Consider the following 25,826-nt stretch of genomic DNA (forward strand, 5'->3'; position numbering starts at 1 on the left):
ATGTGTCTCTAGCCAATCAGATTCCCTAGGAGGAGTCTGTAATGCTTCTGCAGTACAATCGTTTTTCACAAAATGAAATATCCAGCTACGTAGTCGCGTAGGGTCGCTGTTAAATGAATGTGTAATTGTTGTTACAATGTTTCGTCTCTGTATAGATATGTTGTTTACATTGACAGAGTAATAGTCAGGCGGCACAGGGGTCGATCGTATGCAGTATTCGCATAATGCTTCCAATGCCTAGTGTCGATGGGGACATTTTTGACTGTGTTCAACGAGGGAACGTTGAACATTGTGCACATATCATTCAACATGATCGATCTATCCTCAAAGAGAAAGGTAAGGCTTGCCTATGCATGTTTGGGGTATGCATTCGCCTATATAATTTACTGCACACACATTTGGGGAATATGGGGAGTCGATTCTATTTTTCAACTAGCCTAGCTACCCGACTGTAGCCTATTCTAATGTCACTTCCGGGAAAGGTGCTTACCATACCATTATTCTAGGGAATTTGTTATTACTTTCTGTAGTTAAATGCTGAATAAAAAGGATGTCAGTAAAGATGTCTGTCGTCAGATCTTTACCATTAGCATGTGTTACCCAGTCACTTAGTTGCATCAAATATGCATGAGTAAATTGCTTTGGTACAGGCAGCAGATATTGCTTTATAACCAATCTAACTATCTTACAACTACTGGCCATATTAGGCCTAGTTTTAATTATGTCAAGTTTTAAAAATGGCAAGTTTCAGAGTCCCATCACAGTTACAGAATGCATCAACACCAGCTTTTCAAGATGACAGCTGAAAGCTGACTGCTGATGTCCCCTGTTGTGATTTTGTCATGTTGTCAGAGAGAGGGATACCTTAACCTGTCTGTGTTTTATCAGTGATCTGAGATGGGTAGTTGTTCAGTCTATTCTCTCAGACACTTACAGCTCCTGACAGTAGTAAAGAGACAATAGTAGGCCTACTGTTCTTTGGGTGGTTAGGGAGTGACACTATTTTAAAGTAATAGAATAAATGTGATCATTTACAGTCATAGTACTTGAAATATCTTTAAACACCAACATTTATTTTACTGTGAGATGTTCAATATCTTCTCCAAAGTTCTTCAGTAAAGACTGTCTCCTTTTAACAACAAAACACAGGCTGATGAGACTTGTTATGTGTGTATGTGTTTGTGTGTGTAGGTTGGGGTGGTTTTAGTCCTCTCCACTTTGCGTCCCTACATGGTAACCGTGCCATGGTTGACATGTTGCTAAGCAACGGAGCTGACCCCAACCTGACCTGTGATGCAGGAATGACGGCCTTCCATTTCGCCTGCAGGTCAGTAACGCTGATTGGACTGGGTAGGCCCCACTAGCCACTCCTATTAAATCTGTGGAAAGGGACTAGGGGAAGAGCGTTGGGCCCCTGTAGCGCTGTGACGGGCATGGAATTTTGGGTGAAGGTAATTGGCTAGCCAAATGACTGCGGTCAGGGTAATGACCGTTCAAATATCAAAAAAATAAATGAAGACACATTTTCTCATAGAATGAATAGAACTGGTGTCCCCATTCAAGTCATTGATGGCGTAATGGGTGGACGGGTGGCCATTGCCATAGGTGCAAAGCAGGAAGTTAAAGTAGGAAGTAAAAGCAGATATCACAGCAAATATTGATTTACCAATCAATATTTGCTGTGATTTGTTGATTCAACTCGACTGACATTACAAAAAATACATTCCATTGCATGAGCCACATCATCATTTGAATGAACATTCTACATTACCATGGAAATTATTGCATCACAATACCAGGCAGCAATTGCGAGTGTACCCATGAGTTTACCAGTCAAATTACCGGGGTTAAAGGTTCCAAGCCTGTTCTATTCATTCTATTTCTATGTGTGCTGCTGCTGCAGGGAGAGGGGTGTTGCCTAGGAAACCGAAGACTCATTTGCTACAACACCTTGCTTGTTTCAGCAAGGAGCAACAACGTTTCATCATGTTGTTAAGAGTCCATGTTACAGCAGAAACGGACTCAACCGCACGAACGCCCGGCTGTTTGTTCCACACAAAATAACAGGTTATGATGGTTATTTTATTTTCATGACGGTCTTAATCTCTAACCGTTGGTTATATGGTAATTGTGTCAGCCCAAGGCACCTGGAGCAGAAATGCCGCTCTCTCCTAGAAATGCCCCTCTCTTCTTCTCTCTGAAGTGTGCACTCGTACACTTCTAATTAATGCTATTAATATATTATTGATGGTAATGTATCTGTCTCTCTAGGCATGGTAATGTATACGTGATGCACCAGATGATGCAGCATGGAGCTGACCTGCGCATGGTAGACCATCAGGGAAAAACCGCCTTACACCATGGAGTATGTGGAGGGAACATGTAAATACACACACAGACATCATGCACACACACACACACACACACACACATAAACAGACATTAACACACACACATAGCTGCATAATGTTATATATTATATATCAACTAGCCAATTACCGACAGATTTTAAATCTCCATCATTAAAATGTTTTGTTTGTTGTTTTAACTTTTTATGCACTTTAAAATGATTTGAAAAGCACTATACAAGTAAAAAAATGTACGTGTATATATACTGAACCAAAATATAAATGCAACATGCAACAATTTAAAATATTTTACTGAGTTACAGTTCATATAAGGAAATCATTACATTTAAATAAATTCATTAGGCCCTAATCTATGGGTTACACATGACTGGGCAGGGGTGCAGGCATGGGTGGGCCATGGGTGGCCAACCCACTTGGGGGGCAGGCCCACCCACAAGGGGGGGCAGGCCCAGCCACAAACAGGCTTTATTACAGACAGAAATACTCCTCAGCAAACCCCCTCCCTCCCCTCAGACGATCCCACAGGTGAAGAAGCCGGTTGTGGAGGTTCTAGGGTGGCGTGTTTACACGTGGTCTGTGGTTGTGAGGCCATTTGGACGCACTGCCAAATCCTCGAAAATGACGGAGGCGGCTTGTGGTAGAGAAATGAACATTCAATTCTCTGGCAACAGCTCAGGTGGACATTCCTGCAGTCTCTCAAAACTTGAGACATCTGTAGCATGGTGTTGTGTGACAAAATGGCACATTTTAGAGTTGCCTTTTATTGTCCCCAACACAAGGTGCACCTGTGTAACGACCATTCTGTTTTATCAGCTTTTTGATATGCCACACATGTCACGTGGATGGATCATCTTAGGAAAGAGAAATGCTCACCAACAGGGATGTAAACAAATTTATGGACAAAATTTTAAGAGAAATACAGTGGGGGGAAAAAAGTATTTGATCCCCTGCTGATTTTGTACGTTTGTCTACTGATAAAGAAAGGATCAGTCTATAATTTTAATGGTAGGTTTATTTGAACAGTGAGAGACAGAATAACAACAAAATATCCAGAAAAACGCATGTCAAAATGTTATAAATTGATTTGCATTTTAATGAGGGAAATAAGTATTTGACCCCTTCTCAATCAGAAAGATTTCTGGCTCCTAGGTGTCTTTTATACAGGTAACGAGCTGAGATTAGGAGCACACTCTTAAAGGGAGTGCTCCTAACCGCAGCTTGTTACCTGTAAAAAAGACACCTGTCCACAGAAGCAACCATTCAATCAGATTCCAAACTCTCCACCATGGCCAAGACCAAAGAGCTCTCCAAGGATGTCAGGGACAAGATTGTAGACCTACAGAAGGCTGGAATGGGCTACAAGACCATTGCCAAGCAGCTTGGTGAGAAGGTGACAACATTTGGTGCGATTATTCGCAAATGGAAGAAACACAAAAGAACTGTCAATATCCCTCGGCCTGGGGCTCCATGCAAGATCTCACCTCGTGGGGTTGCAATGATCATGAGAACGGTAAGGAATCAGCCCAGAACTACATGGTAGGATCTTGTCAATGATCTCAAGGCAGCTGGGACCATAGTCACCAAGAAAACAATTGGTAACACACTACGCCGTGAAGGACTGAAATCCTGCAGCGCCCGCAAGGTCCCCCTGCTCAAGAATACATATGCATGCCCGTCTGAAGTTTGCCAATGAACTTCTGAATGATTCAGAGGACAACTGGGTGACAGTGTTGTGGTCAGATGAGACCAAAATGGAGCTCTTTGGCATCAACTCAACTCGCCGTGTTTGGAGGAGAAATGCTGCCTATGACCCCAAGAACACCATCTCCACCGTCAAACATGGAGGTGGAAACATTATGCTTTGGGGGTGTTTTTCTGCTAAGGGGACAGGACAACTTCACCGCATCAAAGGGACGATGGACGGGGCCATGTACCGTCAAATCTTGGGTGAGAACCTCCTTCCCTCAGCCAGGGCATTGAAAATGGGTCGGGATGGGTATTCCAGCTTGACAATGACCCAAAACACACGGCCAAGGCAACAAAGGAGTGGCTCAAAAAGAAGCAGATTAAGGTCCTGGAGTGGCCTAGCCAGTCTCCAGACCTTAATCCCATAGAAAATCTGTGGAGGGAGCTGAAGGTCCGAGTTGCCAAACGTCAGCCTCGAAACCTTAATGACTTGGTGAAGATCTGCAAAGAGGAGTGGGACAAAATCCCTCCTGAGATGTGTGCAAATGTGGTGGCCAACTACAATAAATGTCTGACCTCTGTGATTGCCAACAAGGGTTTTGCCACCAAGTACTAAGTCATGTTTTGCAGAGGGGTCAAATACTTATTTCCCTCATTAAAATACAAATCATTTTATAACATTTTTGACATGGGTTTTTCTGGATTTTTTTGTTGTTGTTCTGTCTCTCACTGTTCAAGTGGGCAAACGTACAAAATCAGCAGGGGATCAAATACTTTTTTCCCCCACTGTAAGCTTTTGTGCATATGGCAAATTTCTGGGATCTTTTATTTGAGCTCATGAAACATGGGAATAACACTTTACATGTTGCGTTTATAGACCCCTTGACTTTTTCTACATTTTGTTACGTTACAGCCTTTTTCTAAAATGGATTAAATAAAAAATGTCCCTAATCAATCTACACATAATACCCAATAATGACAAAGCAAAAACAGGTTTTTAGAAATGTTTGCAAATTAAAAACATTATACAGAAATGTACAGAAGTATTCAGATCCTTTGCTATGAGGCTCGAAATTGAGCTCAGTTGCATTCTGTTTCCATTGATCATCCTTGAGATTTTTCTACAACTTGGAGTCCACCTGTGATAAATTGCTATTGATTGGACATGATTTGGAAAGTCACACACCTGACTATATAAGGTCCTACAGTTTACAGAGTATGTCAGAGCATAACCCTTCTCTGGGGAGAAGGGCCTTGGTCAGGGAGATGACCAAGAACCGGATGGTCACTTCAACAGAGCTTCAGAGTTCCTCAATGGAAATGGGAGAACCGAAGGACAATCAAGCCTTTATGGTGGAGTGGCCAGAAAGGAGCCACTCCTCTGTAAAAGGCACATGACAGCCTGCTTGGAGTTTGCCAAAAGGCATCTAAAGGACTCTCAGACCATAAGAAACAAGATTCTCTGGTCTAATGAAACCAAGATTGAACTATTTGGCCTGAATGCCAAGCGTCACGTCTGGAGGAAACCTTGGACCATCCCAACTGTGAAGCATGGTAGTGGCAGCATCATGCTGTGGGGATGTTTTTCAGCGGCAGGGACTGGGAGACTAGTCAAGATTGAGGGAAAGATGAACGGAGCAAAGTATAAAGAGATCCTTGATGAAAATTGCTCCGAGTGCTCAGGACCTCAGACTGGGGTGAAGGTTCACCTTCCAACAGGACAACACACAGCCAAGACAACGCAGGAGTGGCTTCGGGACAAGTTTCTGCATGTCCTTGAGTGACCCAGCCAGAGCCCAGACTTGAACCCGATTAAACCCGATCAAAATCTCTGGAGAGACCTGAAAATAGCTGTGCAGTGACACTCTCCATCCAACCTGACAGAGCTTGAGAGGGTCTGCAGGGAAGAATGGGAGAAACTCCCCAAATACCGGTGTGCCAAGCTAGTAGCGTCATACCCAATAAAACTTGAAGCTGTAATCGCTGCCAAAGGTGCTTCAACAAAGTACTGAGTAAAGGGTCTGAATACTTATGTAAATGTAATTATTTTTATTTTTTAGTACATTTGCAAACATTTCTAAAACCTGTTTGTGACTCGTTTCAGGAAACTAGGCTATTTTGGGGAGGGGGGGTAGAAATGCTTTCTGTAATATATGAACTTCCATGTGTCTAAGTAACAAACTTGTATGCCATCTGTAAATACGAATACAAGTGTTAATAGTATTCGAGCCTAGTTGGTGTAGCCACAGAAAAAGTCAGCAACCTTCCCGCTAGCCATGATTTTCTGAGATAAGGAGTGGGCTGGACATGCCGATAGATGAGTTTGGATTGGTCTGCCATGTAGCATGCTTCTGTCTATTTGAGCTGGTCAGTATGTGTAGGTAAACTAAGGGCAACCATGGCATCCGTGACAGAGAGGGAGACGCGTCCATCCATGTATACAGATGGTCTAGCTACAGTGGTTCTTCCTTTAAAAGATACGAGCTTGTGCCACGCCGTTAGTGGTAGATGGTGGCATTCTGTCATTACACCACACTATCACAAGGGGGAGTTAGAACGCTGATCTGTCGGTAGTCTAAACTGTGGCAATTATTGGAGCCGTTTTCAGTCTAAGAGTCTCTCCTCTGGTACTAGAGTCCTGCATCAGGCAACAACAAAAAAACTGTCGGTGGGCCTGGAGTTAAAAGAGAACTTGGGTAAATACAATGGGGGAATTTAACTTGACATTTGGACTGACGATTTCTGAAAATAGCCACGCTTTTCGTTTCTCTCCCTCTAAAAACAGAAATTAATAATTCTAAATAACAAACTGGCTTTATTTACAAATTAGTAAGAATGTCTCAGCCCATGTTCAAGAATGGCCTTTTTTACAATTACAATCGCTCACTTTCGGTTATTTGAAACAAAATCCTCTCCGAAAGATTTTTATTTTTTAAACAAGCCATAGAAATTTGGTTGCAATTTCAGTAAAATTAAAAAAATGTAAAAAAGAAAGTAAGAACTTGTCTGTCGGCCCTGCATTAAAGACCAAAATTGTTTAAAGAAAATTGTGATGAATACAAATATATATACCAGTTTAATTTAAGGACCAAAAAATTGACAGCTGTGCCGTATAGATTGCAAAATAGTTGGGGAGAGATTTTCGATGTACCGATTCCATGGCACATGGTTTATGAATTAACACGCAATTTTCCATTTATTATAACCTACTGCAGGCCTAAAACCTATGGGTTTAACCTTCTGAATTAATTATTATGTTGAAGATAGAAGGCGGGAAATGAGGCGTTGAAGATGGCGAGGAACGAGATGGAGTCACAATCCATGCCAGGCACACCTGTAAGCTCTGGAATTCCACCTCCTGTTTGTGGACTCTGCATGAAAATACCTGTCTATTTGTGGAAAAATCACCCTGATTAACATATTTTGTCATTCCAATATGGGTTATTAGCAGGACAATAGACTCTTCATACATCGATTTATTTACAAAATGGTCATTTAATAGCCTGGCTACTGTAGGTGTGAAAATCCCCCAACTTGCAATGTATTACATTCAACTACATTTTAGTTGCACTTTCCCCCAGCTCCACGACCACGGGTAAAACCTTGCTGAGATGATCAATGTATTTGTTGCATTGTTGTATCGTCAATTTCTCAAGCCAAAACGTCTTGATGGCCTTCACCAGTTCATCTTTGCTTGTTGGCTTGGCAGAGTTACGGATGAATGTTTTCAGTAGATTTTTAGATATACTGTAGGCTTACCGTAGGTGACATGAGTCTCACTAGTGTTGAGTAATGTGTTGTAGGTCTTTTATTTATTTATTTGTTTATTTATTTTTATTTAACCTTTATTTTACTACATAAAGGTCTACTTACTCTGCTGGCGTCTTGACACAGTTTATGCCCTCATTAGCAATGCAAACCCGGGCGGCAGTGTATTTTGGGTCATTGTCTGCATTTGGAGAAGAAACAAATACATTTAGCCTAACAACCAACATTAGGTCCAATAATAGAAATATACATGTAAATAGGCCTAAACGTAACAAAATATTGCTATAATTCTACCTTGAAAGAAACGATGTGTACCCAGAAACACCAATGACGTAGGGTCCAGCGTATTTCTTGATGATTTCTTCCTCAAAGAAATCTCGAGCCATGATTAAAAAGGAGGCAACAGCGAGTTATTGTTGAACACAGAGCAGTCCGTGAGGTGTAGGCTACAGTATTTTGTGTACCTTTGGCTTTGTAAATAGCTAAACTTACCATCAAAAATCAAATATGGGCCTGGTCCCTGGTGAGAAATTGACAGCTTCATTAAATAGTACCCGCAAAACACTAGTCTCAACGTTAACAGTGAAGAGGAGACTCTGGGATGCTGGCCTTCTAGGCAGAGTTCCTCTGTCCAGTGTCTGTGTTCTTTTGCCCATCTTAATCTTTTATTTTTATTGGCCAGTCTGAGATATGGCTTTTTCTTTGCAACTCTGCCTAGAAGGCCAGCATCCCAGATCACCTCTTCACTGTTGACGTTGAGACTAGTGTCTTGTGGGTACTATGTAATGAAGCTGCCAGTTGAGGACTTGTGAGACGTCTTTTTCTCAAACTAGACACTCTAATGTACTTGTCCTCTTGCTCAGTTGTACACCGGGGCCTCCCACTCCTCTTTCTATTCTGGTTAGAGCCAGTTTGCGCTGTACTGTGAAGGGAGTAGTACACAGCGTTGTATGAGATCTTCAGTTTCTTGGCAATTTCTCACATGGAATAGCCATAATTTCTCATAAGAATAGACTGACAAGTTTCAAAAGAAAGATCTTTGTTTCTGGCCATTTTGAGCCTGTAATCGAACTGACAAATGCTGATGCTCCAGATACTCAACTAGTCTAAAGAAGGCCAGTTTTATTGCTTTTTTAATTAGAACAACAGTTTTCAGCTGTGCAAGCATAATTGCAAAAGTCTTTTCTAATGATCAATTAGCCTTTTAAAATTATATATTTGGATTAGCTAACACAATGTGCCATTGGAACACAGGAGTGATGGTTGCTGATAATGGGCCTCTGTACGCCTATGTAGATATTCCATAAAAAATCTGACGTTTCCTGCTACAATAGTCATTTACAACATTAACAATGTCTACACTGTATTTCTGATTTAATTTGATGTTATTTAATGGACATAAAATTAGCTTTTCTTTCAAAAACAAGGACATTTCTAACTGACCCCAAACTTTTGAACAGTGGTGTGTGTGATTATATAAAATGTCTTTACCAAGCCTTTCCATAAGTCCACACAGTTTATTCAACTGCCTTCTGACTGTGATTAGAGCGATGGTGCCGTGATGCCAGCAGATTCCAGATAGCCTTTGCCGATCGCTCATCATCTTCATCCATCAGTGAGTCGATCGCTTGAATAGTCTTGCTGGAAATGGAATACAATGTAAAAATGTGCAGCAGAGAGTAAATACCAGCAGTGGGTTTATTTTATCATTATTTTTTATAATTATTAGGCCTACGGTACAGTATTGTAGCCTACTATACCTGACCATTTTCCTGGGATTTCTTGTTTGGCGTAACACAGGCATCTGATGATAGTGTTTGTGAATAGCACTGTCCGTGACCAAGTCTAACAGTATTTTTGAAATGTCTCCAGTAGATTTTCCATTCCTCCTGAAAGCCCTAATCTGATCACTTATAAATTAATAGAGATCCTGGTCATGGTGCTACAGTATGTTGTTACATTAGAAATTACTTTATCAATCGGAACCTTTATCAAGTGGTAGGGGAAAAAGTAAGGAACTTGTCTGTCAAACCCTGCATTAAAGACCAAAATTGGTTAAAGATAATTGTGATAAATGAAAATATATGCCAGTTTCATTTAAGGACCAAAAAATTGACAGCTGTGCCATATAGATTGCAAAATAGTTGGGAAGAGATTTTTGATGTAAGGATTCCATGGCACATGGTTTATCAATTGACACACAATTTTCTGTTCCTTCTGAAAGCCCTAATATTAAAAGCAGTCAAATGCATTCTCTCCGTCGCCCACACGCACTTTTAAACATTTGGATAATAAAGCATTTAAAGGCTGACATTAGTTGATTTTAATACTTCTGACAGCCAAAATTATAACTCCACCCATGACTTTTAAACATTCCCAGAAGGCATGGATTATTATAACCTACTGCAGGCCTAAAACCTATGGGTGAAAACGTTTCCATGATGGTTATTAGTAGGATAATAGACTCTTCAACCTTTACAAAAGGATAGCTTGGGCTAGGTGTGAAAAATAAAAATCCCCCCAACTTGTAATGTACTCTAAAGTTTTTTACATTTCTAACTACTAACATCATGCAACCGCAAAATGTTGGGTAAAGCATATGCTGCACAGTATTTCTTCATCAACATCTTTATGCTTTCGTTAATAAAATAATGATAAAAATACTCTTTCAAAATGCAGATGTTTATTTCAACTATAGCAGGGCCATAGACTCTTGCTGAGTTTAGGGACTTTAAATATATTAATGAGCCATAACGAATTACTATGGGAATAAATAACACTGATTGACATAGCATGGGGGCTGGTCTTGATAAATCAATCATGGGCCTATTTATATAATGAATATGAATTCGAAGGGCAAAAATTATTAAATATTAAGGCATTAGACCTCTCACTAAAGGCGTCAGTCATACAAAAGTTATACTTAAATCCGAAATGTCTTACAGAGCCTTTCCATAAGTCCACTCAAGTTTCTTCAACTGTCTTCTGACTGTTGATGTTGTGCGGTGATGCCAGCAGATTCCAGATTGCCTTGGCCGATCGCTCATCAACCATCAGTGAGTCGATGGCTTGAATAGTCTCGCTAGAAATGGAATACCACGGTAGATGCTGTGTTTTTGGTTGATGGCCAATATTAAAAATAGTCAAATGTATTTGTGAATTAAATCGCTTTATTGTTACATTTTTTTAAGGCTACTTTCTCTTCTTTGTGCTGGAGTACTTTTAATAATAAAGTAGGCTAATGAAGGCAACAAATTGTTGCTTACAGGAACACGCAAAGTCATCCAATTGTTGTAATAAGATTTGAAGCAATAGCCTACCCGCGTGTGGCCAACTATTTCAGAGCTGCTCTGAGACAAGCATGGGGACTGGTCTTGATAAATACATTTTTATTGATTGATTTTTTTATTTTCACTGAATCTCAGTTAGTAGCCTACTCCCGACCAGTTACGTTGTACAGCGCCAACTTTTGAAAGCCAGTCACAAGTTCCCCCCCACCCCCCCGTGTTAACAAAACTTATTCTCTTTCTTATTCTCCTATATTCTTCTCGCTAATCAAAGGTACGGTAGTTGCCCAGATACTTCCCACCTTTCCCTCAGCTACACATCAATGGCTCCTCCTATAACGTCTGCCTCCATCTAATCCTTGTTTAGTGTTACATCTGACAAACAGCCCCTGATTCAGTATCATTTTTTGTTTTTCTTGCAATGGAAACACCATAATGTAAATCAAATTAATTAAGCTACATTTCTTAAAATCAATCCCATATACTATGTTCTTACAAAAAATAGGTGTTAAATTCTCTAGTACAGCCAATATTAAAAACAGTCAAACGCTTCTCAAAGATATCCTCTGGTGGTCAAACTAGCACTAACTAACATTAATTGCAACAATGGCTGACACTTAAATAACATGCCATAGAATTTTGCGGCAGCCCGCAAGCTGTGCTGCAGTACGCAACTTTTAAAAGAAGAACCACTGTAGCTACATTTTCAGATATTACACGTTTCTAATTTTGTCAAAGTTGTTTTCATTTAAAGTTAAAGTATACTGTTAGCTATCTAGCTAACATTAGCTGGCTGGCTTGCTAGCTAATGTTACATGTATGATCTGTGTAGTAATATTATTCGTATCTCAGCCATTTGCTTTGCTAGTTATAGCCTAATGTTAGCTAGCTAACATTAAACTTGGTTCATTAGCTACCTGTAGATTCATGCAGGGTAGTAACGTCATGAGTTGGGATTATGGTTCATTGTTTAGCTAGCTAGCAACATGTCTTAACAAAAGACTCCACTATGCAAGTAACCATTTCAATAGAATGTTCATGATGTCACTGGGACAACTGTTGATAGAAAATTCTCTCTGGCTATCTAGTCTGATTTCGGGGGCACTCTCGTCTGAGTGTGCCAGAGCGCAGAATAATTGATGAAAAAGCGTACTTAAATTGTTGCCAGCAGCACAGTTGCAGTCACCAACACCCTGGATAACATAAAACAGCCTAACCAGCTCTGCTACGGCGAATAAAAGGGTCAGAGTGAGCTGTTCTCTCATTTGTGTCTGGAAGTAGCTAGCCAACGTTAGCCAGTTAGCTTGGGTGCTTGACTGCTGTTATTAGTACAGAATGCTCAGATCAACCCTACTCCTCGGCCAGATCGTCCAGTGTGCGCTCTGAATGCTCCAAGAGCGAAACGCTCTGAATTGACGAACTGATAATCTGACAACGCTCTGAGTTTATGGGCGGGGCTAAGGCTTAAGAGGGTGTGAATGATGCTGAATGGGTGCAGACAAAGAAGAGGTCTCCAGTAGGTGTACCAAAATATTCAAAGGCCATTTTCTCAAAAGTGAGGTTTATCAAGTTTCAAAGCAGAATTACTTTCCCAATGTTCCTCAAATATAGTGAATGATATACCATTTTCTAGCTCGGAGTCTCTACTTTTATCCAATGTAAGAAACACAATTTCAAATTTTGCTACATAAGACCGATTTGAGCCGGTCGGTCATATTTTTGCTTTGCCATTATGGTGTATTGTGTGTAGATTGATGAGGGGGAAAAAAATATTTCATCCATTTTAGAATAAGGTAATAATGTAACAAAATGTGGAAAAAGTGAAGGGGTATGAATACTTTCCAAATGCACTGTATTTGTTCAGTATACTGTATATATGTAGTGCATAAGTGACATGATGTGATAACATATGAGATGATATTCATAAGCTATAAAAATAAAGAGTCACACACTAATATATATTTATTTATATATAAATACAGTGGCAAGAAAGTATGTGAACCCTTTGGAATTACCTGGATTTATGCATAAAAAAACCTAATAACACACAAACAATAATATATTTTAATGCCTTTATTGAACACACCATGTAAATATTCACAGTGCAGGGTGGGAAAAGTATGTGAACCCTTGGATTTAATAACTGGTTGACCCTCCTTTAGCAGAAATAACCTCAACCAAACGTTTTCTGTAGTTGCGGATCAGACCTGCACAATGGTCAGGGGGAATTTTGGACCATTCCTCTTTACAAAACTGTTTCAGTTCAGCAATATTTTTGGGATGTCTGGGGTGAACCGCTCTCTTGAGGTCATACCACATCATCTAAATCGGGTTGAGGTCTGGACTCTGACTGGGCCACTCCAGAAGGCGTATTTTCTTCTATTGAAGCCATTCTGTTATTTTACTTCAGTGTTTTGTGTCGTTGTCCTGTTGCATCACCCAACTTCTGTTGAGCTTCAATTGGTAGACAGATATCTTTACATTCTCCTGCAAAATGTCTTGATAAACTTGGGAATTCATTTTTCCGTCAATGATGGCAAGCTGTCCAGGCCCTGAGGCAGCAAAGCAGCCCCAAACCATGATAATCCATCCCTCCACCATACTTTACAGTTGGAATGAGGTTTTGATGTTGGTGTGCAGTGCCTTTTCTCTTTACATAGTGTTGTGTGTGTGTGTGTGTTCCTTCCAAACAACTCAACTTTTGTTTAATCTGTCCACATCCAGGTGCTCTTTTGCGAACTTCAGACGTGCAGCAATGTTTCTTTTGGACAGTAGTGGCTTCGTCTGTGGTGTCCTCCAATGGAACACCATTCTTGTTTAGTGATTTACGTATCGTAGACTCGTCAACAGAGATGTTAGCATGTTCCATAGATTTCTGTAAATCTTTAGCTGACACTCCAGGATTCTTCTTGACCTCATTGAGCATTCTGCTCTGTGCTCTTGCAGTCCTCTTTGCATGATGGCCTCTCCTACGGAGCGTAGCAACAATGCTGAACTCTCTCCGTTTATAGACAATTTTTCTTACTGTGGACTGATGAACATCAAGGCTTTTAGAGATACTTTTGTAACCCTTTCCAGCTTTATGTAAGTCAACAATTCTTAATTTTAGATCTTCTGAGATCTCTTTTGTTCGAGGTGTGGTTCACATCAGGCACTGCTTGTTGTGAATAGCAAACTCAAATTTTGTGAGTTTTTTTTTATAGGGCAGAGCAACTTTAACCAACATCTCGTCTCATTGATTGGACTCCAGGTTAGCTGACTCCTACTCCAATTAGCTTTTGGAAAAGTAATTAGCCAAGGGGTACACATACTTTTTCTAACCTACACTGTGAATGTTTAAATTATTTACTCAATATAGACATGAAAAATACAATAATAATAATTTGTGTGTTATTAGTTTAAGCACAGTGTGTTTGTCTATTGTTGTGACTTAGCTGAAGATCAGATCACATTTTATGACCAATTTATGCAGAAATCCAGGTCATTCCAAAGTGTTCACATACATACTATATGGTACCAGTCAAAAGTTTGGACACACTTACTTATTCAAGGGTTTTTCTTTATTTTCACTATTTTCTACATTGTATATTAATAGTGAATACATCAAAACTATGAAATAACATGGAGTCATGTAGTAACCAAAAAAGTGTTAATCAAATCAAAATATATTTTAGATTCTTCAAAGTAGCCACCCTTTGTCTTGATGACAGCTTTGCACACTTGGAATTCTCTCATCCAGCTTCACCTGGAATGCTTTTCCAACAGTCTTGAAGGAGTTCCCACATATGCTGAGCACTTGTTGGCTGCTTTTCCTTCTCTGTGGTCCAACTCATCCCAAACCATTTCAATTGGGTTGAGGTTGGGTGATTGTGGAGGCCAGGTCATCTGATGTAACACTCCATCACTCTGCTTCTTGGTCAAATACCCCTTACACAGCCTGGAGGTGTGTTGGTTCATTGTCCTGTTGAAAAACAAATGATAGTCCAACTAGGCCCAAACCAGTTGGGATGGCATATCACTGCCCAATACTGTGGTAGCCATGCTGGTTAAGTGTGCCTTGAATTCTAAATAAATCACAGACAGTGTCACCAGCAAGGTACCATCACACCTCCTCCTCCATGCTTCACGGTGGGAACTACAAATGCAGAGATAATCAGTTCACATAGTGGTTCCTCCTTTAAAAGTTGCGGGACTTAGAGGTACCCAGTGTCACGGCTTCATTGCTCCAGACCACTGCAAAGGGGAGTTAGAGCACTCATTATGCATTTGGGTCCCAAGGTTTTTATATGACCAATCATATCGAGTGGTTCCAATGACGAATTTGACGCGAGCCACCCGTCCCTGGTGATGTTCTTCAGCAAAGATGGCTGACAAAACATTACGGTGGAAGCTAATTTAAGGAATTATAACGTCATAACGAGTCAAGCAAAAAATGTACAATTGAGAGGAATATGTTAGTTAATGTAGAGACAAACGATTGTGCATATTTTTTTGTCATAAAGTTAATTTAATTCAGTCATTTCCAATACCAGGTGTATCAAACTCCATTCTTTGAATGATGCTGTGTCTGCATGTATGTATTATAATTATACACTTCAACAGTGTTTACCACTGCTGCTCCTGGGACATCAATGATTACACATTGTAACTATGAAATACACTAGAAACATGATTTAAGTAAAGGCTGATTTGTAATTCATCTATACAGAATAAAAAAAATCCTGCCAGCACGCCCACAAGCAAGCCGCTCCGGTGGAGAATGAGACGTGGAAGAGAGAAGGAACGAGATGGAAGCAACAATCCAGGCTATTTGCTATGAGACTTGCATAATAATGTAATGAAACAAGCAGGGAGCAGGTTTCGAACCCTCAACATTCTCGCCAGAAGTCCAACACGCTATCGACTGTGCCCAAATGTATTAATTGGGGTTGGGGCCAATTGTGGCCAAAAACACTTTAGCAATTGGAATCTTTAACATGTGGAAAGGGGAAAACTAATATTAATTATAATTTTTTCACAAGTGTAGCAGGATGGGCTATTAGCTGAACAATTCAACCTTTTCTAAAGAATTGTCTAATAGCCGAGATATGTGTGAACCCCCCCATCTTGCAACAAATCATTTGTATCTATCTTTCCACATCTACCTACACACGGTTAATGTTCTGAAAAAATATACAAATAAATGTATGCGTCAGTGTATATACAGTTGAAGTCAGAAGTTTACATACACCTTAGCCAAATACATTTAAACTCAGTTTTTCACAATTCTTGACATTTAATCCTAGTAAAAAGTCCCTGTCAGTTATTATCACCACTTTATTATAAGAATGTGAAATGTCAGAATAATAGTACAGAGAATGATTTATTTCAGCTGTTATTAGTATTTGGTAGCATTGCCTTTAAATGGTTTAACTTGGGTAAAACGTTTCGGGTAGCCTTCCACAAGCTTCCCACAATAAGTTGGGTGAATTTTGGCGCTTTCCTCCTGACAGAGCTGGTGTAACTGAGTCCGGTTTGTCGGCCTACTTGCTCGCACACACTTTTTCAGTTCTGCCCATACATTTTCTATGGGACTGAGGTCAGGGCTTTGTGATGGCCACTCCAATACCTTGACTTTGTTGTCCTTAGGCCATTTTGCCACAACTTTGGAAGTATGCTTGGGGTCATTGTCCTGTTGGAAGACCCATTTGCGACCAAGCTTTAACTTCCTGACTGATGTCTTGAGATGTTGCTTCAATATATCCACATAATTTTCCTCCCTCATGATGCCATCTATTTTGGTAAGTGCACCAGTCCCTCCTGCAGCAAAGCACCCCCACAACATGATGCTGACACCCCCATGCTTCACGGTTGGAATGGTGTTCTTCGGTTTGCAAGTCTCCCCCTTTTTCCTCCAAACATTATTCTATTTTTGTTTCATCAGACCAGAGGACATTTCTCCAAAAAGTACAATCTTTGTCTCCATGTGCAGTTGCAAACCGTAGTCTAGTTTTTTATGGCGCTTTTGGAGCAGTGTTTTCTTCCTTGTTGAGCGGCCTTTCAGGTTATGTCGATATAGGACTAGTTTTACTGTGGATATAGATACTTTTGTACCTGTGTCCTCCAGCATCTTCACAAGGTCCTTTGCTGTTGTTCTGGGATTGATTTGCACTTTTTGCACCAAAGTACGTTCATCTCTAGGAGACAGAACGTGTCTCCTTCCTGAGCGGTATGACGGCTGCGTGGTCCCATGGTGTTTATACTTGCGTACTGTTGTTTGTACAGATGAACGCGATACCTTCAGGCGTTTGGCAATTGCTCTCAAGGATGAACCAGACTTGTGGAGGTCTACATTTTTTTCTGTGGTCTTGGCTGAGATCTTTTGATTTTCCCATGATGTCAAGCGAAGAGGCACTGAGTTTGAAGGTAGGCCTTGAAATACATCCACAGGTACACCTCCAATTGATTCAAATTATGTCAATTAGCCTATCAGAAGATTCTAAAGCCATGAAATAATTTTCTGGAATTTCCCAAGCCGTTTAAAGACACAGTCAACTTAGTGTATGTACACTTCTGACCCACTGGAATTGTCACACACTGAATTATAAGTGAAATAATGTAATGTCTTTAAACAATTGTTGGAAAAATTACTTGTGTCATGCACAAAGTAGATGTCAAAACTATAGTTTGTTAACCTAAGAAATTAGTGAATTGGTTGAAAAACGAGTTTTAATGACCCCAACCTAAGTGTATGTAAACTTCTGACTTCAACTGTGTATGTGTATATATATTAGAGGTCGACCGATTATGATTTTTCAATGCCGATACCGATTTATAGGAGGACCAAAATAAGCTGATACCGATTAATCGCCCGATTTATAAAAAAAATAAATAAATAAAAAAAATAAAATAAAAAATGTATTATTATTTTTTATAAAAATAAAAAAATGTTGTTTTTTTTGTAATAATGACAATTACAACAATACTGAATGAACACTTATTTTACCTTAATGTAATACATCAATAAAATCAATTTAGCCTCAAATAAATAATGAAACATGTTCAATTTGGTTTAAATAATGCAGAAACTAAGTGTTGGAGAAGAAAGTAAAAGTGCAATATGCGCCATGTAAAAAAAGCTAACGTTTAAGTTCCTTGCTCAGAACATGAGAACATATGAAAGCTGGTGGTTGCTTTTAACACGAGTCTTCAATATTCCCAGGTAAGAAGTTTTAGGTTGTAGTTATTATAGGAATTATAGGACTATTTCTCTCTATACGATTTGTATTTCATATACCTTTGACTATTGGATGTTCGTTTAGGCACTTTAGTATTGCCAGTGTAACAGTATAGCTTCCGTCCCTCTCCTCGCTCCTACCTGGGCTCGAACCAGGAACACATCGACAACAGCCACCCTCGAAGCAGCGTTACCCATGTAGAGCAAGGAGTAGTTTTTCCCCAAGTCTCAGAGCGAGTGACGTTTGAAACGCTATTAGCGCGCACCCGGCTAACTAGCTATCCATTTCACATCGGTTACACCATAAACAGCGCAATGCATTGCGAAGGGCTGCTGGCAAACGCACGAAAGTGCTGTTTGAATGAACGCTTACGAGCCTGCTGCTGCCTACCATCGCTCAGTCAGAATGCTCTATCAAATCATAGACTTAATTATAACATAATAACACACAGAAATACGAGCCTTAGGTCATTAATATGGTCGAATCCGGAAACTATCATCTCGAAAACAAAACGTTTTTCCTGTCAGTGAAATACAGAACCGTTCCGTATTTTATCTAACGGGTGGCATCCCTAAGTCTAAATATTCCTGTTTACATTGCACAACCTTAAATGTTATGTCATAATTACGTAAAATTCTGGCTAATTAGTTCGCAATGAGCCAGGCGGCCCAAACTGTTGCATATACCCTGACTCTGCGTGCAATGAACGCAAAATGACACAATTTCACCTGGTTAATATTGCATGCTAACCTGGATTTCTTTTAGCTAATATGCAGGATTAAAAATATATACTTCTGTGTATTTATTTTAAGAAAGGCATTGATGTTTATGGTTGGAGCAACATGTCCCTAAGTGATTATATGCAACGCAGGACAGGCTAGATAAACTAGTAATATCATCAACCATGTGTAGTTAACTAGTGATTCTGATTGATTGATTGTTTTTTATAAGGTAAGTTTAATGCTAGCTAGCAACTTACCATGGCTTCTTACTGCATTCGCATAACAGGCAGGCTCCTCGTGGAGTGCAATGTAAAGCAGGTGGTTAGAGCGTTGAACTAGTTAGCCGTAAGGTTGCAAGATTGAATCCCGGAGCTGACAAGGTAAAAATCTGTCGTTCTGCCCCTGAACAAGGCAGTTAACCCACCGTTCCTAGGCCGTCATTGAAAATAAGAATGTGTTCTTAATTGACTTGCCTAGTTAAATAAAGGTTAAAAAAAAAAACGGCCAAATCGGCGTCCAAAAATACCGATTTCCGATTGTTATGAAAACGTAAAATCGGCCCTAATTAATCGGCCATTCCGATTAATTAGGAGTGCCATCGGGCGGCGCACAATTGGCCTAGCGTCATCCGGGTTTGGCCAGGGTAGGCCTTCATTGTAAATAAGAATTTGGTCTTACCAGACTTGCCTAGTTAAATAAAGGTTACACTAAGAGCATAACATTTTTGCACCCGAATTTTCAAATTCTTGTCTAACCAATACCCAAACGGAGATTAAGTGAAATTTAAATCTCATTGATTTATCAAGACCAGTCCCCATGCGTACCTCAGAGCAGAGCAAAACGGTGCTAAAATAGTTGTAGATTTTTGCTTCTAACTTCAATAAGCTCTTTAAATAAATAAGACCGACACCATTTTTAACAGCACATTACTCAACACTAGTGAGACTCATATGGCCTATGGTAGGCCTACAGTATATCGGAAAATATTTTTTCAATGTGACTCTCCGCCAATAATTACATTTACAGGATTGCAGGACTCTATATTAATATCTAAGGGGCATTTTCTGTTAGATATTCTCAGATATTCTCACAGATCCTAAGGGGATTTTTTTATCATTCTAAATGAATTAATAACAATAAAAATAATAAATTGCTTTGCTTAAAAAGTAACGATATTTTGGAGATTTCTTTTTCATTTAACCTAGAGTGAACGAGAAAAAGGCAATTCTTGAACATGGGGTGAGACATTCTCACTCATTTGTAAATAAAGCCAGTTTGTTATTTGTAAATATTTATTTCTGGAGAAACCTAACTTGATTATCTAGCAAACATCACCTGCTTATATTCAGTTAACATGAAGATTATTGTTGAAATGAATTGCTCAACTGGTGTAGGTTTTCTCCATCTGTTGGTGTGCAACACTTGCATAACAAGTTAGCAATATTTTCAGCACCGGCCACTGTTCACCTCCTATTGATTGCACTGCGGTTGCCACCAGTTGTTTTTTTTTTAATTGAACCATTGTTTTAACTAAGCAAGTCAGTTAAGAACAAATTCTTATTTACAAGGACAGCCTACTCCTTCCTCCCGTTGTACAGCGCCATATTTTCCATTCCATCCAAACGGAAACCCTGAGGGTTTTGTTTTTCTCTGAATAGAACCACCATAATATTAAACCAATATATTAAGCCAAATGTCTTAAAATCAATCCCATATACTATGTTATTACAAAAAGTTTTTAAATTCTCTGTTAATGCCAATACAGAAGACTATCAAATGATTCTCAAAGATGCCCTCTGGTGGTCAAACTAGCAATAACTTGCATTAACAGAAAAAATGGCTGACAAATAGATAATGTGCCACAAAATGCTGCAGCAGCCCGCAAGGTGTACCGCAGTATGACACAACTTTGAAAGGAGGAACCACTGTACTCTGCGTCTCACAAAGACACGGCTGTTGGAACCAACAATTTCAAATTTGGACTCATCACACCAAAGGACAGATTTCCACCGGTCTAATGTCCATTGCTCGTGTTTCTTGGACCAAGCAAGGCTCTTCTTATTATTGGTGTCCTTTAGCAATGGTTTCTTTGCAGCAATTCGATCATGAAGGCCTGATTCACGCAGTCTCCTCTGAACAGTTGATGTTGAGATGTGTCTGTTACTTGAACTCTGTGAAGCATTTATTTGGGCTGCAATCTGAGGTGGTTAACTCTAATAAACATATCCTCTGCAGCAGAGGCAACTCTGGGTCTTCCTTTCCTGTGGCGGTCCTCATGAGAGCCAGTTTCATCATAGCGCTTGATGGTTCTTGAAATTTTCTGGATTGACTCACCTTCATGTCTTAAAGTAATGATGGACTGTCGTTGTCTTCGTTTATTTTGGCTGTTCTTGCCATAATATGGACTTGGGCTTTTACCAAATAGGGCTATCTTCTGTTTACCACCCCTACCTTGTCCCAACACAACTGATTGGCTCAAACGCATTAAGAAGGAAAGAAATTCTACAAATGAACTTTTAACAAGGCACACCTGTTAATTGAAATGCATTCCAGGTGACTACCTCATGAGGATGGTTGAGAATGCCAAGAGTGTGCAAAGCTGTCATCAAGGCAAAGGGTGGCTACTTTGAAGAATCTCAAATATAAAATATATTTTGATTTAATACTTTTTTGATTACTACATGATTCCTTATGTGTTATTTCATATCAAAAGACACACACTCTAACCCCGAGTTGTGTCTCCCAGTGTAGCGATGCAGTACCTGTGGGAGACAGGAATGTTTAGGTGGTGTGATGGAGACATGTACGATGTTACACCTCTACACCTGGCTGCTGATACTGGCAACACTGAGGTGGTCCGTTACCTGCTCCGAGGAAAGGTGAGATGTACACACTTGCTTGGTAAGTAAGTCCGATGATGACTTCCATGTTTCACTTCTATTGGGGAGTTTCGCTATGGAGTTTCCCTTAGAGTTCCGTTCCTCAAATCACATTATCTCTTACGAACAGGGCATGTAAGGTTGTTGGTTGTGTACCAATAATATCTCCTTTCTCCTAAAAGCATTGGATTTGTGGAGGCATGGGCAATTGGGAGTTTCCACCATATTTATTATACCATATTTATTATTGAAATCAGTGATGGGATGGAGAATCTCAATTGCATACTTATCGTGTCCTCTCTTGGTGACGACTGACTGCACCTGAGATGGTCACTGTCCTCGGTTATGTGGTGCTGACTTTCTAGTGGACGTCGCTGTCCACTAGAATGGTGCTGAATCTCTGACATGCGCTCCTTGCTGAAAGATCTGGAGCCCGATGGAGCCCTCGGCAGTAGTATCCTTCAGCTTTTTAGGATTGTTGCTGCACTGTTTTAAAGTATTTTTTGTTTGTGTGTGTGGCAGAGGTGTATGGTGGAGACTGTGGATGAGGATGGGTTGACAGCGGTCCATGTGGCAGCTGAGAGGGGCTGTGTAGAGGTGTGTTGGACGCTGTTACAGAGATCCGGCTTCAGGATGCTACACTTGAAGACCTATAGCGGACACACGCCTCTGGACCTCTGCAGGCAGGGAAAGACATTCAGGTGGGTCCCAATATCTATAAACTTTATCTTCAAATTGGTTTTGTTCATTAGGCACAAAACAGAAGAAAACTGATCAAAATATAATTTTTATTTTCAGTTGTGAAACATTTTAAAAACGTTTTCCATTGTGTAACCTAATGAATACAACCCAGGATATATAACACTGTCAACGTCTTCTGTCCATCTAGCTGTCCCATTGCCATACCGTCACCTGGAACAATTTTAACCATCTCTATTGTGTTGGGGATGTATTTCCACAGACACTTGCAGCTGACCAAACTACTGACCCGCTACATGAGGGAGCCACCATTCAACAAACCTGACGAGTCCCACCGTAAGTGCTGAGGCTGTGATAAGTTTAACTGTAATGAACATTGTGTGCCATTGAATTGTGTTTCTCTGTATAATTGTGTGTGTGTATGCGTGGGTCTCTCTCTCTGGGTGTGTGTGTTTGCGCGTGCATGCATCCAGTCCTTTACTACTGGACGTTATTCTTCCCATGTCTGATTGGAGGAGCTATTCTGATTATCGCAACAATGTTGGGGGGCTACGGAGGGATAACGTGCGCCGTGCTCTTCCCCTGGCTGGCCAGGAGTATATTTTCCCAGTTCCACCGCATGACGACCTACCAGAGGTATAGACACTGTGTGTGTGTGTGTGTGTGCTAACTATGTGTGTATCTGCACTATACAGTAAATTCATCCATTGTATTGGTCTTTGTTCCATTACCTGTCCTATGTTGTGTTGCAGGTTGGCCAACCCCGTCTACCTAGGGACTGTGATAGCTGGATTGTTCCACTCTCTAGTCTGCTTCTACTACAGAATACTACCGCCTAATATCCTTTATATTTCAGTAATAGTATAATACCTAATATTGTGTACTGCCTAATTCTATTACAAAGTATATACTTTTCACATACATTGAATGCCTGATGAAGACTGGCTTTAACCACATCAAATTGCAAACCTTGCTAGTGACCGTAGTTACTGGAGGTTGTGGTCAATTATTCTGTAGCTGAATTATGATGAATATACTTTACACTGACTATCCATCATACATCATATGTATGTAGCCTAAATGTAGTATATTTAAGCAATAATGCACGAGGGGGTGTGGTATATGGCCAATATACCACTGCTAAGGACTGTTCTTATGCACGACGCAATGCAGAGTGCCTTGATACAGCCCTTAGTTGTGGTATATTGGCCATATACCACAAACATCCGAGGGGCCTTATTGCTCTTATAAACTGGTTACCAACGTAATTACAGCAGTAAAATAAATGTTTTGTCATACTCGTGGTATACGGTCTGATAGACCACGGCTGTCAGCCAATCAGCATTCAGGGCTCGAACCACCCAGTTTATAATGTTGGTTGAGTCTTAACCCGCTGTGACGCTTGTGGGGTGATGGTGTTCTGGGTCATGTGTCACTGGTCCAGTTCTCTGTGGTTCTGGTCTTGTTCTGGATGGTTCTAACCCAGGATCCTGGAGAGTTGGGACCGGGAGATGCAGATCCTCGCTACTCCTCCATAACAGACCTGCTGGAGAACAACCAGAATCCTCAGAGGTTCTGCATCTACTGTGAGGTGAGGAGAACCAGTCAATCAATCTTTATTATGAGTTGAAACAGACAGAGGTTCTGTATCTACTGTAACATGAGGAGAGCAAGTTTAAGTTAGTGTTGCAGCTGAGAATTGATTTGTGGCCAGTTTATCCTGCCCTCCTTTTGTCATGGTATTATAGTGGCGACTATAGTCCCCACTATAGTAAGTGTTGATTGGGCAATGCATGTTAAGTTGACTCGTCAATCCTCAATATTCTTGAACTAAACTGTGCGCATCCACAGAGAACTACGTTCCCTAAATGCTCATCAAACAGCGCCTCGATCCATTCAGCAGTTTTCTTTTACAAAGATAGGTTTATGGCATTCTGCCATTTCTAGTTGACTCAACTTTGGCAAATGTGTTGAGGCAACTCAGAAGTGTATGTAAGCAGACCTTTCCTGCCCCAAAGTAAACTAGAAATCGTGTTGCAGCTTGTTGCCTTGATTTTTTTAAAGTTGACTCAACTCAAATTGTACAGTGTATGCACATCAATAGCAGTAGCTATTGTTCATATGTCAAATTTAGGGTAGGTTGCTTATTTGAATTTCCTTCATTTTTTGGGAATTGCCAACACTGTCACTTAGAACATATCATTTTTATATTTATATATGATATGATTATAGAAAAGATATGTGTTTCTCACTGCTATTCCCTCTCTCTCCATCTAGTTGTTCCAGCCAGACCATACTAAACACTGTAAATTGTGTGATGTGTGTGTGAGGGATTACGACCACCACTGCCTGTTCCTGAACCGCTGTGTTGGGGGTGGCAACCACCGCCTCTTCATCATCTTTATCCTCTCCATGGCCACAGCACACCTCCTTTTCGTTGCTGTGGCAACTTACCACCTGTATGTGGTCGTGGTGTCCCTCGAGGACCAGTCATTGGTTAGGGCAGTAGCTGCACAGTTCTGGGTGGTCTCCTTGACGATAATGAACGTTCTGACAATCCTTTGGGAGGTGTGGTTGTTGACGGAACAGTTTGACGCCATCGCCATTGGGACTACCACCTACTTCAAACCTACCTGTGAGACTCGGCCACGGTCGCTAGGACAACGCTGGACAACGGTGCTTACATTCCTATTGGAGGGGAGGAGACGGTTAGATTATGGACTCACAGGGGACAAGATCTCCATAGACATTTAGATAATATGGACTCTAAAACCTATGGTGAAATGAAGAACAATGTATATTTTGTCAGTTTTCCATTCTTAAAACCAGCTGGATCTTCTAGCCTGTTGAGCTAATGCCTAGGCATTTCCTCGGGAAGCAAATATCGCTATTAAACATATAACAAGTGGTGTGTAGGCCAGAATGAGTTCTAAGAGATCTTAACATTAGAGATAACATGTTACTTAGATTGTCTTTTGAGAGTGCGGTCGTGAACATGTCTGTTAAACATTATACTGGAACATACACTGCCGTTCAAAAGTTTGGGGTCACGTAGAAATGACCTTGTTTTTGAAAGAAAAGCACATTTTTTTGTCCATTTAAATAACATCAAATTGATCAGAAGTACAGTGTAGACATTGTTAATGTTGTAAATGACTATTGTAGCTGGAATGGAATATCTACATTGGCGTACAGAGGC

General features: G+C 40.3%; 1 protein-coding gene across 3 annotated transcripts; it reads left to right on the forward strand.

The window, feature by feature from the left end:
• LOC115152963 (protein S-acyltransferase 24) lies at positions 1-25,722 on the forward strand. 3 transcript variants are annotated; one of them, XM_029697916.1, is made up of 10 exons: positions 1-336; positions 1,192-1,327; positions 2,272-2,382; positions 21,796-21,928; positions 22,451-22,629; positions 22,890-22,963; positions 23,101-23,263; positions 23,380-23,465; positions 24,028-24,218; positions 24,905-25,722. In XM_029697916.1, exons 1-10 carry the CDS (start codon positions 225-227, stop codon positions 25,379-25,381), a joined length of 1,662 nt encoding a protein of 553 aa, XP_029553776.1. In that variant the 5' UTR covers positions 1-224; the 3' UTR covers positions 25,382-25,722. The 3 variants fall into 3 exon arrangements, with proteins under 3 accessions (XP_029553776.1, XP_029553777.1, XP_029553778.1); XM_029697917.1 differs by lacking the exon at positions 1-336 and adding an exon at positions 1,904-2,067 and having other exon boundaries at positions 1,217-1,327; XM_029697918.1 differs by lacking the exons at positions 1-336; positions 1,192-1,327 and having other exon boundaries at positions 2,272-2,365.
• Positions 25,723-25,826: the final 104 nt, after the last annotated feature.

The sequence above is a fragment of the Salmo trutta genome, chromosome 18, assembly GCF_901001165.1.
Source record: "Salmo trutta chromosome 18, fSalTru1.1, whole genome shotgun sequence".
In the NCBI taxonomy this organism is placed as follows: Eukaryota; Metazoa; Chordata; class Actinopteri; order Salmoniformes; family Salmonidae; genus Salmo; species Salmo trutta.